At 39.1% G+C, this 14,164-nt stretch overlaps 1 protein-coding gene across 1 annotated transcript in view; it reads right to left on the reverse strand.

The window, feature by feature from the left end:
* Positions 1–14,164, reverse strand: part of THADA (THADA armadillo repeat containing) — a 317,064-nt gene that overhangs the window by 289,707 nt on the left and 13,193 nt on the right. The window contains exons 4-8 of the mRNA XM_082643116.1: positions 11,560–11,690; positions 7,281–7,432; positions 7,131–7,163; positions 6,828–6,876; positions 2,846–3,027 (exon numbers count right to left, since the gene is read on the reverse strand). Coding sequence (XP_082499242.1) covers positions 2,846–3,027; positions 6,828–6,876; positions 7,131–7,163; positions 7,281–7,432; positions 11,560–11,690 — 547 coding nt within the window. The remainder of the gene's footprint in view (positions 1–2,845; positions 3,028–6,827; positions 6,877–7,130; positions 7,164–7,280; positions 7,433–11,559; positions 11,691–14,164) is intronic.

The raw sequence follows: 14,164 nt of genomic DNA on the forward strand, positions 1-14,164 counted from the left end.
TCCTCTCCATCTACTCCCTCCCAGTACATCTAGCAGCAATACCTCCTATTCCCTCCCTTCCACTGATGCCTCTGCATCCCAATCCCCGTGGTACATTACGTTTTCTTGAAGTGATTTCAGGGCTTGTGTAAAGAGCCCACATCAGTGCTAATTACAAACTTTGCTCTCACTGGCACTGTACCCAATGTAACCAAACAATCCTGGCTTACTATCTTCTTTTTGCTTTCTATTAGCCTCTGGTTTGTGAGAAAGTAAACAAAATAATACAGTGAATTATTCACTTTGGGGTAAGAATTATGAATACCTACTATAAGTTATCTTCCAAAAATCTATTCTGCCCTTTATCCCTGTTAATGAACTGTGACTCTGGGAGATCCACGTGCCCAGCCAAAGACAGGATACCTGTTTCCTCAATCTTCCTTGCAACTAAAGGTACCATATGAGGATTCAGGCCAATGGGATGTAAGCAGAAATCTTTTGGCTATTTTTGTTCTTCCAGATTAAAGGTAAAGATGCAACTGGCCCTCCTTCCTGCCCTGAACACAGACAAGGGGACTGGAGAGAGAGCAGTCATATAGTAACCACGAAACAACAAACATATGGATGAAAGCCAACATGCTGAAGACGGCAAAGCAGAAAAGCAGAAATGTTTGGGTCCCAGACTGCCTACAGTAGTTCTGGATCACCTGCCTCTGAATTTATCCTTTTGTGGGGAGGCACATTTAATTAAATCCCTGAAGTTCAGTTTTCTGTTACTTACAGCTAAGCACTTTACTGATACATGAAGCTTTAAAATCCTAGGGAAGAACAGCATTGATTAGAGGCCATCAACTTTTCAGAAATGAGGCTGCCTCACATTAAATTCATGTCTTCTCTGCATTTCACTGAAGTCTTCTTTTTTTAGATTTATAAATTCCTCTTTTAAAATGTAAATATCCTCTGAAAACATGTCTGTAAATTATGCCTTAATAAAAGGAACTTTATTTTCCTTTTAATACTTATCTGAGATCCTAGGCAAAGGAAGGAAGGCAGGAAGGAAGGAACGAAGAGAGGGGGAGACAGAGAGAGAGAGAAAGGAAAGAAGGCAGGAAGGAAGGCAGGAAGGAAGGAAAAGAGAGGAAAGAAAAGAAATACTAATGAGACAATATAGTTAGGACTCTCACTAGTTACCAGGGTTAAGAACATATAAACAATGAGATACTATTTTTTCCCCATCAGCCTAGCAAAATCAGAGTCAGTTACTGCTTTTTCACAAGCAAGAGCTCTGAACAGATCCCATTAATGTTTTTTTAATTAAGTTAATATTCATACATACATTACCATATAGAATAGGAGGTAAAGGGTGAAAAGGTAATACAGCTTTTTATGTAGACACTTATATGTTTAGTATAACATTTTTGCTAATCTTATTGTAATATAAAACACAGATACAGAAAACATCCAAAGCAAATGTATAGCTTAATGGATTATTAGAAGGTTAACACCCTTGTACCCACCATCCAAGGCAAGAAATAGAGCTTGGCCACCCAGCCCAGAGGGCTCATCCACATGCCTCACCCCAATCACAAGCTCCTCTCTCTCACCCTGAGTAAGCATTATCCTGACTTTCACAGTAATGACTGCCTTATTATTTTTAAATAGTTTCATTAATCAAATGTGCATCCCTAGACACTATAGTCTCGCCCATTTAAAATTTGTTTGATATGTCCTTTAATCTACAGCTGCCCCTTCCATCCTTTTCACTGTAATTTCTGTTGAAGAACTCTGTCCTTTTAACCTGCAGAGTTTCCCATAATCTGGATGTTTTACTCCTAGTGTAGTTCAACACTTTCTTCTGTCCTCTGTAATTCCTGCAAAATGGCAGGTGACCTAGAGACGGGGTCAGTCTCAAGTTCAATTCCTTTGGGAAGACTACAAGTGGTAAAAGCAAGACTCAAAAGTAAGAGGCACGTGTTGCCTGGTTGTCTGTTTCTGTAATGTTAGCAGTTGTTGATGCCTAATGCCTACCTCAAGTCACTGGGGGTAACACTGGTGATATTCTAATTCCATCATTTCATTTTAACTCCTTAGTTGAAACACTTTATAAAAAGACACTTCCTCTCCTTGATAAGCCTGTAGATTGCCTCACATTTGTCTGTTTACAAAGTAAACCTTACATCCAAGGAACAAAAAGCAACCACCACCAGCAGAAGACTTTGCAGAACCCTCTAATTTGGTGCATTGTTAAGTTTTTCAATGCATGTATGAAAATGCAGAAAGATGTAAAAGAAATAAATTAGGAGAGATTACTTGGTGCTGTACTGCCATTCCTACTGTATTTTTACACCTTTTGGCAGCACTAAGTATTTTTACTAAATAGACAACAACAACAAAAAAAGGCACTTCCTCTCATTACCTACTTGGTTTCCTGGTGATACAGTTCATATGGATAGAAGCAACATGAGCTATAAGGAGGAATAATGACCAGCCCCACAATGACCGCTGTCATTATCTGAAGGTAACACCTGCTGCTAAGGAGAAATGCATGGGTTACACTAATCTTTCCAGATCGTACCTCCAAATTTGGAAATTTCTCAAGAATTTTCTTTTGCTTTTTAAAGTCTGTGGCTTTTCAACACTAAGATTGTTGGGTTTTCTTCTTTGTATACAATACACACATACACACATTTAGAAAAGTCCTTCAGTGTTATCCCTTGTTGGAACTGTAATCCAGAACCTTTCGCCACTTTGAGGGGCTGGGGGAGAGGAAGTTCTATATCTCAGTTAAGTATCAAATATTTCATACCATTAGTAGCAAAGTGATTGACACTCAACTGTAATCATCATTTGTATGTTTTATACTTACCATCGCTTAAAAACTTGGTAAAGATACTCAGCAATTCACACATACTTTGCCATGTAGGAGAACTCTTCAAATGAAGTCTCTGGAAACCTTGTACTTTCTGTACTAACATCACTGAAACTCTAATGCCTACCAACAAGTCATTCATCAACTGAGTTTGAACAATATGATTTCCAGCCAATTTTCTACAACAAAGAAAAGAAATTATTACAAAAGAAAAGTCAAATTAAAATGTCACCTTTTCTATCTCTCTCCAAAATAATCCCTTAATCAAAGGGCCAAAATCAATTTTAGATTATAATCAACATTTATGCCTCTCTCATCCATTCCCATAAATATTCCAGTTATGCAGACATTTATTGCAAACTTCCAACACTCTTAACTTACCTCAAAATTTTCCCATTTTCTCAGCTAATGACTAACCTCACTTCTTCTTTTTAGAGTAAAAATAACAAATCAAGAATAAATGGTACAATCACTGTGGAAAACAGTATGGAGTTTCCCAAGCAAACTAAAAATAGAATTACCATATGATCCAGCAATCCCACTCCTGGGCATTTATCCAGACAAAACTATAATTCAAAAAGATACCTGCACCCCTATGTTCATAGCAGCACTGTTCACAATAGCCAAGACATGAAAACATCCTAAATGTCCATCGACAGATGAATGGATAAAGAACATGTGGTACATATATATATATAATGGACTACTACTCAGCCATAAAAAAAGAACAAAATGCCATTTGCAGCAACATGGATGCAACTAGAGATTATCATACTAAGTGAAGGAAGTCAGAAAGAGAAAGACAAATACATATGCTATCACTTACATGTAGAATCTAAAATATGACACGAATGAACGCATCCATGAAACAGAAACAGAATCACGGACATGGAGAAAAGATTGGTGGTTGCCAAGTGGGGATGGGGAGTGGAGGAGGGATGGATTGGGAGTTTGGGATTAGCAGATACAAACTGGTATATATAGAAGGGATAAACAACAGGTCCTACTGTATAGCACAGGGAACTATATTTGATATTCTATGATAAACCATAATAGAAAAGAATATGAAAAAGAATGTATATATATATGTATAACTGAGTCACTTTGCTGTGCAGCAGTAATTAACACAACGTTGTAAATCAACTATACTTTAATTAAAAAAAAAAGAATAAAGGACATAATTTCTAAATCTGAACACTCCCTAACCTTGTAATTTCCTTGATCTGGCTTCCAAGATGCCAGGCGCCCTTAGATTTTTCTCCTACTTCACTATTGTTGAGCCTTCTCAGACACCTTGGCTAATTCATCTTCTTCTCCCTTATGTCTTTAGGTTAGAGCTCAACGCAACCCAGTCTTTACTTCCTCTGTCCAACTAATTCATTCCCTTGATGCTGAGCTCATCTAGCTCATAAGCTTTAAATTATAGTCTGTATGCTGACAATTCCCCAATTTTCATCTCCAGCCCAGACCTCTTTTTCCAATTCCAGGCTTGTGTGTGCAACTTCCTACTCAACATCTTCACCTGGATGTCTGACAGACATCTCAAACTACGTGAACTTATCCACAACTCCACACCAGCTCCACCTGCTAGGATCTCTATCCTACAAAAACTTGGCAGTCATCCTTGACTCCTCTCTCCCTCATCCCATCTGTAAGAAAATCCTGTTGGTTTTACCTTCAAAATATATCTAGAATCAGACCACCTCCACTGCTACTCCTGGCCTGAGCCACTCTCATCTCTCCCTTGCATTACTATTACTGCAATGCCTCCTAACTGGCCTCCCAGCTTCTATCCTTGCTCTTCTCAGTCTATTCTCAACATAGCAGAACACAAGAGCAATGATGATATTAAAACAAAAGTCAGGGAAAACAGTTTGGGGGCTCGCTCCTCAAAAAGTTAAACATAGAATTACTATATGATCCAGCAATTCTACTCCTAAGTATATACCCAAAGGAACTGACAGTAGAGACTCAAGCAGATACTGGTATACCAATGTTTATAGCAGCATTATTCACATTAGCCAAAAGGTATAAACAACCCAAATGTCCATCAACAGATGAATGGATAAACAGAATGTGGCCTATATATACAATGGAATATTCTGCCATTAAAAGGAGTGAAATTAATACATGCTACAACATAGATTAACCTTTAAAACATTATAAGTAAAATAAGCCAGACACAAAAGGACAAATATTGTATTCCACTTATTTGAGTTTATCTAGAATATGCAAATTCAAAGAGACATAAAGTAGAATAGAGGTTATCAGGGGTTGTGGGTAAAACAACAATATATAAAAGGACAGTGAATTTTCTTTTGGATGCATTGAATTTGAGGCACCTTGTAAAACAACCAGGAGACAACCGCTATATGAGTTGAGCTCATTGTCTTCCCAGGAGACAACTGCTATATGAGTTGAGCCCATTGTCTTCCCAGGAGACAACCGCTATATGAGTCTACCACTCAAGGAAAAGATCTAACTTGGAGTGGTGCCTGGGAATCCTAAGTATAGAGATGGTAGCTGACACCAAAGAAGTGGATGATATAAAGCAGTCAGAACAAACAGAATGAAAAGGACAGAACTCATATTTAAGAGATGAGCAGAGGAAGAAGAGCCTAGAAGGAAACAGAGAAAGAGCTCCTGGTAAGGTAAAAGGAGACTTGGGTTAAAGATGGCACAAAGATATTACTTCTACTCTCCCCCAGAACTTCCCTAAACCAACAACCAAGGGATTTAAAACATAAAAAGACATAAATACACAAGAGCAACAAAAGACAATAATACTAAAATTTTAGGAGCAGATGGATGAGTGATAACTGACTTAGAATCAAGAAAGGTGAATCCTAAGTCAGAGAACAAGCCCAGAGCAACCCGATTTGCAGCCCCCAAAGGCTAAGAAATTGTTGGCACCAGTTGCTCCTTGATGTGGAGCTAAATGTAGGTATGAAAACAGGAAGAGTGGCTACACTCTGAGAATGACAACTGTGGATCATACCTCCAAGCTAGTAAACAACTGGTTTACCTCCAGAGAAGGTAAAACAGTTAAGTGTCTGGACAGGAAGACAACACACACCCCTAAAGCAATGATACCATATTGCAAACAGGAGAATTAGGAAAATATATGCACAATAAATGCTAAATGCCAAGATCTCAGCTTTCTTCCCTCACTCAGCAACAAGAATATTAAGCCAATGGTTTGAAAGATTCTTCCATGGCAAATCCACTACCCATGCAAAAAGGCCTAAAGATACTGGCATCAAGCATTCCCCCAAAGAAGCAGCCCAACTAGACTAGCCCACAATAAAGCCTGCAATCAACCCCAACCATATGTACAGAGATCCAAATCAACTCTCAGTGCCCCAATCTTAAATGAGTGCTCAGCCAAGGATCACCAGACTTCCAATGAAAGCTTCTAGCAACAAATACAATGACCAAAACCAGCAAACAGAAAAAAAGCAGGTTGGAAGAAATAGAGACCCATGTAAGATAAGAAAACATTAAAAAAAAACCCTTATTATTAATATCCTCAGACAGATAACAGAGCATATTTCATCCACAAAACAAAAACAGGATGCTATGAAAAAGGAACACTCCAGTAGAGGAAAAAGCTCTTCCCTTTCTCATTTATTCTCATAATAATTTATTTGATCTTTTAAAATTAAATATCAAACCTCAAAAAAATAAATTTAAATAATTACATCTAATATTAATGGACAGGGATGGAAAGGAGCACATTCTGGACCCTTCTTAAAAATTTCCTTTGTGGGGACTTCCCTGGCAGTCCAGTGGTTAAGACTGTGCTTCCACTGCAGGGGGCATGGGTTCAATCCCTGGTTGGGGAACTAAGATCCCGCAAGGTGCATAGCACAGCCAAATAAAAAAAAGCAAGCAATACAATTTCCTTTGTACAAACACAACGCACAACTGCAAATGTACACACACACATAAACAAGCATGGAAACATGTTAACACTTGCCTGTTTTCTTCTGAGATTTCAATTAAACTCTTCTGTAGATAATGAAGCACTGAAACATAAAGAATATAATGAAAAATCAGAAATTTAAAACTGTGAACTTTGACTTCAGCACAAGAAAATATTTTAAATCACTGCTACCCAAAATGATATCACAGAAGTAGAAATTTAAAAGAAAGGCACACCACGTATGTTAGTCATCTGCAGTACTCCACCTGTTGCCAAGAAACTTAAAAGAACCAGTTCCAAAATGACTTACACAAGCAGTCACCTCTCAGAATAAAATAAAATAATAATAGGACTTACCATTTTCAAGAAGATTATTAACACTTGATCTACCTGTGGGGGAAAAATTAACACTGGTAAGCAGTTTCAGAAACAAAATTAACATCATTTAAAACACTGATGTAAGGACAGGTGTTAGCCAGAAAAAGTACTAGAAAAGAGCTGGCTTACCCAAGTCAAAGTTCTCCATACAGGAAGATATATTGTCAATAACTTTCCTATAAGAGTATAGATCAGTAGTAGTATTCAATTCTTCCTGAAGACGAGAAGTAAAACTCTGTGTAGCCTCAGTTAGAAAAAATTCAGGTAGGTCATTTAGTGAGCTAGAAAAAGAACCAAATATTAAAAATCTGACCACCTTAGAGTATGTACAAGGATATGTAGGGAGGGAGGGGAGTATTATAAATGAAAAAATATTGAACGACACCTTCAAAATACAGCCAGGAAATTATAACAGCACACCACTAGAAGACAGATCAGGAACTCCCTCTCATCTGGTCTCCCTGCTTCCATATTACTTCCCTCCCATTCTGCAGACTATCCTCAACAGAGCAGCCAGAGTGATATTACTAAAATAACATGTTATTCCTCTGCATAAAACCATCCAACAATGTCCTTCTCAGTCAAAGCAGTAGCCAAAGAGATTACATTGACTTATGAGACCCTACACGATCTGGGCCCACCATTATCTCTCTGGCTCATCTTGATCCTTGTTCACTTCACTCTAGCTACACAGCCTTCCTCCATTCCAACAACATGCCAAAGTCTTTGTACTTGTTATTTCCTCTACCTGGAACTCTCTTCCCTCAAATATACCCAATAATCATTTCCTCACCCCTTTCAGGTCAATCTCAAACATCACCCTATCAATGACACTAAACAAAGATGTCTGAAGTCACTACTATATTTTAAACTGTAACCTTCACCCAATCCTTGGTACTCCCTTTCCCGTTTCTTTGCTTTATTTTTTTTTCTCCATAGCACTCATGCCCTCTAATTCCTATATATTTTGCTTATTTATCTATCTTCTGTCTTCCTCTTAGAAGTAACCTCTGTTCTGGACTGTTTTATTCACTGTTTCCCCAATGCCTAGAAGAATACTTGACACATAGTAGATAATCAATAAAAAATTTACTGAATGGATAAATTAAATTTAATGCCAATTTACCACATTTTTTAAAAAATTTGACTCAACAGTTCTAAAGCTGTTCTGGAAGGAAAAAAAATTCGAAAATAGAATATTCTGAAAAATAAGAGTCACTACAGAGATGACTTGTTCTAGTATATAATTAAACCATAGTATCAAACTATATTGAATAAAAGTGTGATGTTGGTGGGTAAACAAATAGACCCAAGTCTAAAATCAAACCTTTGCTTATACAAGAACATAGAACATAATAATATGGCATTTCAAATATGTGGTGAATAATGGACTATTCACCAGTCTGGGGATAAGTGGCTCCCCATACAGAAAAGAAGACTAAGTTGGATCTCTATCTCACACTACACTCAAAACTTAATTCCAGATAGATTTAAAAGTTAAACAAACAAAAAGAGTATTTTCAGATAAGACAAGTAATTTTATATAATCTTGTATTAGAGACAGCATATACAAGCTGAAACTCAGAAATCTACACAAAGGAAAATATTTGCCGGTTTGAGTGTGAAAAACATTTTTTTTATTTTTATAAAGCAAACACCAGGAAGAAAGTTTAAAGACAAGTAACAAAATAAAGGAATATATTTGGCACGTATTCTGTATAGATCTCTTATAAATAAAGACATTCTACAGTTGGCTGCCTTCCTGCAGGCATTCCCCACACCCTTCTTTGCTGGCAAAGCTCACCTTCCACTAAAGGGCTAAAGGTGTGACACCTTTGCTTCCTAACCATTTTTTACAATGAGGGAGAGAGAACATATATGACCCAATCTTGACAATGAATATCAACAGGACCTTCAATGAAAAGTCTACTGGGACCTTCCATAAAATGTTTTTTCTCTCCAATAAAAAGAAATGCGAAGGAGGAAATTTCCTTTCTTTTTTCTTTTTGCCAACTGCAGTAAAGTCTATATAAGGTTCTTGTAACTGCTTTAGCCCCTTGTAACTCTGAAGGACGATAGGGCCAACACAGTGAGAAAAAGATGGAAAACATCAGGATGTTCAATGACATTTGTTGACTACTTCACCGAAACCCTATAACTGGTCAGTATTTGATCATTTGCTTTATGACACAATAAATACACTTGATTAAAGAAAAAAAAAGTTCTAACAAGAAAACATACTAAGATATGTAATCACCAAAAAAAAGTAAAATAGTCAAAATCCACACATCAAAAGTCTCTTGGGGACTTCCCTGGTGGCACAGTGGTTAAGAATCTGCCTGCCAATGCAGGGGACATGGGTTCAAGCCCTGGTCTGGGAAGATCCCACATGCCACAGAGCAACTAAGCCCATGTGCCACAACTACTGAGCCTGTGCTCTAGAGCCTGCGAGCCACAACTACTGAGCCCGCATACCACAACTACTGAAGCCTGCGTGCCTAGAGTCCATGCTCCACAACAAGAGAAGCCACCACAGTGAGAAGCCCACACACTGCAACGAAGAGTAGCTCTCACTTGCCAAAACCAGAGAAAGCCTGCGGGCAGCAATGAAGACCCAATGCAGCCATAAATAAATAAATAAATAAATTTTAAAAAAATAAAAAATATTCACTCTCACTAGTAATCTGGAAAATGCAAATTATAACATAATACCATTTTTCACCTACCAAATTTTAAAAGATATAAAGATTGATTTTATTCAGTGTTGGAAAGACATGAAGAAAAAGGCACTCTTAATCACTTGATAGAAGGAGTATAACATGGTATCGTGTTGAGGATTATGATTTAGCAATATCTATCAAAAATTCTGATAGGCGTAAGTTTGGTCAAGAAATTCCTCTTCTAGGAATTCATTTCAGAGAAATACACATATAAAATTATATACATAATTAAGAATATCACTGTAGCATTGCTGGAATAATGAAAACTTGAAAACAAACTATCAATGGAGAAGTGATTAAATAATATGTAACATGGCACATATAAATTTCGGTACATCCATATTATGGAATATCTAGCTGTTAGAAAGAATGAGGACTTTCGGTGGAAATGTAAAACGGTGCAGCCATATGGAACATTGTTCGGAAGTTCCTCAGAAAATTAAAAATAAAATTACCATATGATCCAGCAATCCCACTTCCGGGTATATACCCTAAAGAACTGAAAGCAGGATCTCAAAGAGATATTTGCACAACCTTGTCCATTATTCGCAATAGTCAAAAAGAGGAAGCAACCCAAATGTCTATCAACAGACTAATGGATGAACACAATGTGCTATATACATACACTAGACTATTAATCAGCCTTAAAAAGGAAGGAAATCCTATCACATGCTACAACATGGATGAAGCTTAAGGACATAAGTCAGTCACAGAAAGATAAGTACAAATGTTCTACTTATACAAGGTATCTAAAGTAATCAAAATCATAGAAAAAGAAAGCAGAATGGTGGTTGCCAAGGGCTAGGGGGAGGAGGAAATAGGGAGTAGTTGTTTAATGGGTATAGAGTTTCAGTTTTGTAAGATGGAGAAGTTCTAGAGATCCACAGCACAACAATGTGAATACACTTAACACTACTGAACTGTACACTCAAAAATGGTTAAGATGGTAAATTTTATGTTATGTGGGGTTTTTTTAACCACAATTAAAAAAAAAAGGACTATACTGACCTGAAAATATCTCTAAGACATTCCTTAGTGAAAAACAACCTACAGAGAAATATGTAGAGTATAACCCCATTTACATAAAAAATAAAAACTAAAGTATAACACACACACACTAAACCCAAAGGAAAGGTCCAGAAACACCAAAATGTCAAGTGATAACCTTTACTAAGAAAAGATAGGCCAGAAATAGTGAAAAGGAAGGCTCACTTTTTATTTTGTGTACTTCTATATTGCTTAAACTTTTTACACTAAGCATATATTCCTGTATTACCTGTGTAATATAGGTAATATGGTAATATATTCCTAATATATGCTTAGGAATATATGCTTTAAACATCTGTTTAAACCAAGAACAGATGGGACACAGAAAAAACAGCAGGATGACAGATTTAAACTTAACCAATAATTGCATTACATGCAAATGGACTAAACCAGGAGTCTGCAAAATATAGCCTACAGCCTATTTTTTTAAGGTCTGTGACCTAAGAAGCCTTTTTACATTTTTAAAGAGTTATGATAAATAAATAAGTAAATAAACAAAACAAAGAAGAAATTGTATGAATGAAATTGCTAAGTGATATATTTCAGTTCAGTTTTACCAAACCATAGAGGGAACCTTAAATACTGGTTACTTTTGGTCAAATTAAACATTTACAACGTCTAACTTTTGTTTTTTTCCTTACCTTGCCAAGACTTTCTTCAAGGGATTCTTTAGATTCAAAGAAAGATAAATGCCTGCTAAAATATCCAAACAACTTCGAATAGTGGGATCACACTTGCCATTTTTATTTGCCTTCTCCAGTAAGGGCACAATCTATAATCCAAAGAATTCAAAGCCATGGTAATGTTTTTCTAATATCAAGAATAGTAGAGACTTCCGGGTAAGATGGCGGAAGAGTAAGACGCGGAGATCACCTTCCTCCCCACGGATACACCAGAAATACAGCTACACGTGGAACAACTCCTACAGAACACCTACTGAACGCTGGCAGAAGACCCCAGACCTCCCAAAAGGCAAGAAACTCCCCACATACCTGGGTAGGGCAAAGCGGAGAGATCCGCACACAGAGGATCGGTGCCGAGCAGCACTCACCAGCCCGAGAGGCTTGTCTGCTCGCCCGCCGGGGCACGCAGCGCTGGAAGCTGAGGCTCGGGCTTCGGTCAGAGCGCAGGGAGAGGACTGGGGCTGGTGGCGAGAACTCAGCCTGAAGGGGGCTAATGTGCCACAGCTAGCCGGGAGGGAGTCCGGGAAAACTCTGGAGCTGCCGAAGAGGCAAGAGACTTTTTCTTCCCTCTTGGTTTCCTGGTGCGCGAGGAGAGGGGATTAAGAGCGCTGCTTAAAGGGGCTCCACGGACGGGCGCGAGTCGCGACTGAAAGCGCGGAGCCCAGTGACAGGCGTGGGACGCTGGGGCTGCTGCTGCCGCCGCCAAGAAGCCTGTGTGCGAGCGCAGGTCACTGCCCACACCGCCCTTCCGGGAGCCTGTGCAGCCCGCCACTGCCGGGGTCCCGGGATCCAGGGGCGGCTTCCCTGGGAGAACGCACGGCGCGCCTCGGGCTGGTGCAACGTCACGCCGACCTCTGCCGCTGCAGGCTTGCCCCGCACTCCCTGCCCCTCCCTCCCTCCCGGCCTGAGTGAGCCAGAGTCCCCGAAGAGGCTGCTCCTTTAACCCTGTCCTATCTGAGCGAAGAACAGACGCCCTCCGGCGACCTACACGCAGAGGCGGGGCCAAATCCAAAGCTGAGACCTAGGAGCTGTGAGAACAAAGAAGAGAAAGGGAAACCTCTCCCAGCAGCCTCAGAAGCAGCGGATTAAAGCTCCACAATCAACTTGATGTATCCTGCATCTGTGGAATACATGAATAGACAACACATCATCCCAAATTGAGGAGCCCGGAGTCAGTGCTGTGCCTCTGAGGTGGGAGAGCCAACTTCAGGACACTGGTCCACAAGAGACCTCCCAGCTCCACATAATATCAAACGGCCAAAATCTTCCAGAGATCTCCATCTCAACACCAGCACCCAGCTTCACTCAACGACCAGCAGGCTACAGTGCTGGACACCCTAAGCCAAACAACTAGCAAGACAGGAACACAACGCCACCCATTAGCAGAGAGGTGGCCTAAAATCATAAAAAGTCCACAGACACCCCAAAACACACCACCAGACGTGGACCTGCCCACCAGAAAGACAAGATCCAGCCTCATCCACCAGAACACAGGCACTAGTCCCCTCCACCAGGAAGCCTACACAACCCACTAAACCAACCTTAGCCACTGGGGACAGACACCAAAAACAACAGGAACTACGAACCTGCAGCCTGCAAAAAGGAGACCCCAAACACAGTAACATAAGCAAAATGAGAAGACAGAAAAACACACAGCAGGAGAAGGAGCAAGATAAAAACCCACCAGACCTAACAAATGAAGAGGTAATAGGCAGTCTACCTGAAAAAGAATTCAGAATAATGATGGTAAAGATGATCCAAGATTCTATTTCCCAGATCCAAAATCTTGGAAATAGAATAGACAAAATGCAAGAAACAGTTAACAAGGACCTAGAAGAACTAAAGATGAATCAAGCATCGATTAAAAACACAATACATGAAATAAAAAATACTCTAGATGGGATCAATAGCAGAATAACTGAGGCAGAAGAACGGATAAGTGAGGTGGAAGATAAAATAGTGGAAATAACTGCTGCAGAGCAAAATAAAGAAAAAAGAATGAAAAGAACAGAGGACAGTCTCAGAGACCTCTGGGACAACATTAAACGCACCAACATTCGAATTATAGGGGTTCCAGAAGAAGAAGAGAAAAAGAAAGGGACTGAGAAAATATTTCAAGAGATTATAGATGAAAACTTCCCTAATATGGGAAAGGAAATAGTTAATCAAGTCCAGGAGGCACAGAGAGTCCCATGCAGAATAAATCCAAGGAGAAATACGCCAAGACACATATTAATCAAACTGTCAAAAATTAAACACAAAGAAATCATATTAAAAGCAGCAAGGCAAAAACAACAAATAACACACAAGGGAATCCCCATCAGGATAACAGCTGATCTCTCAGCAGAAACTCTACAAGCCAGAAGGGAGTGGCAGGACATACTTAAAGTGATGAAGGAGAAAAACCTGCAACCAAGATTACTCTACCCAGCAAGGATCTCATTCAGATTTGATGGAGAAATTAAAACGTTTACAGACAAGCAAAAGCTGAGAGAGTTCAGCACCACCAAACCAGCTTTACAACAAATGCTAAAGGAACTTCTCTAGGCAAGAAACACAACAG

This window comes from Mesoplodon mirus, assembly GCF_964341445.2.
Source record: "Mesoplodon mirus genome assembly, chromosome: 14".
Taxonomy (NCBI): Eukaryota; Metazoa; Chordata; class Mammalia; order Artiodactyla; family Ziphiidae; genus Mesoplodon; species Mesoplodon mirus.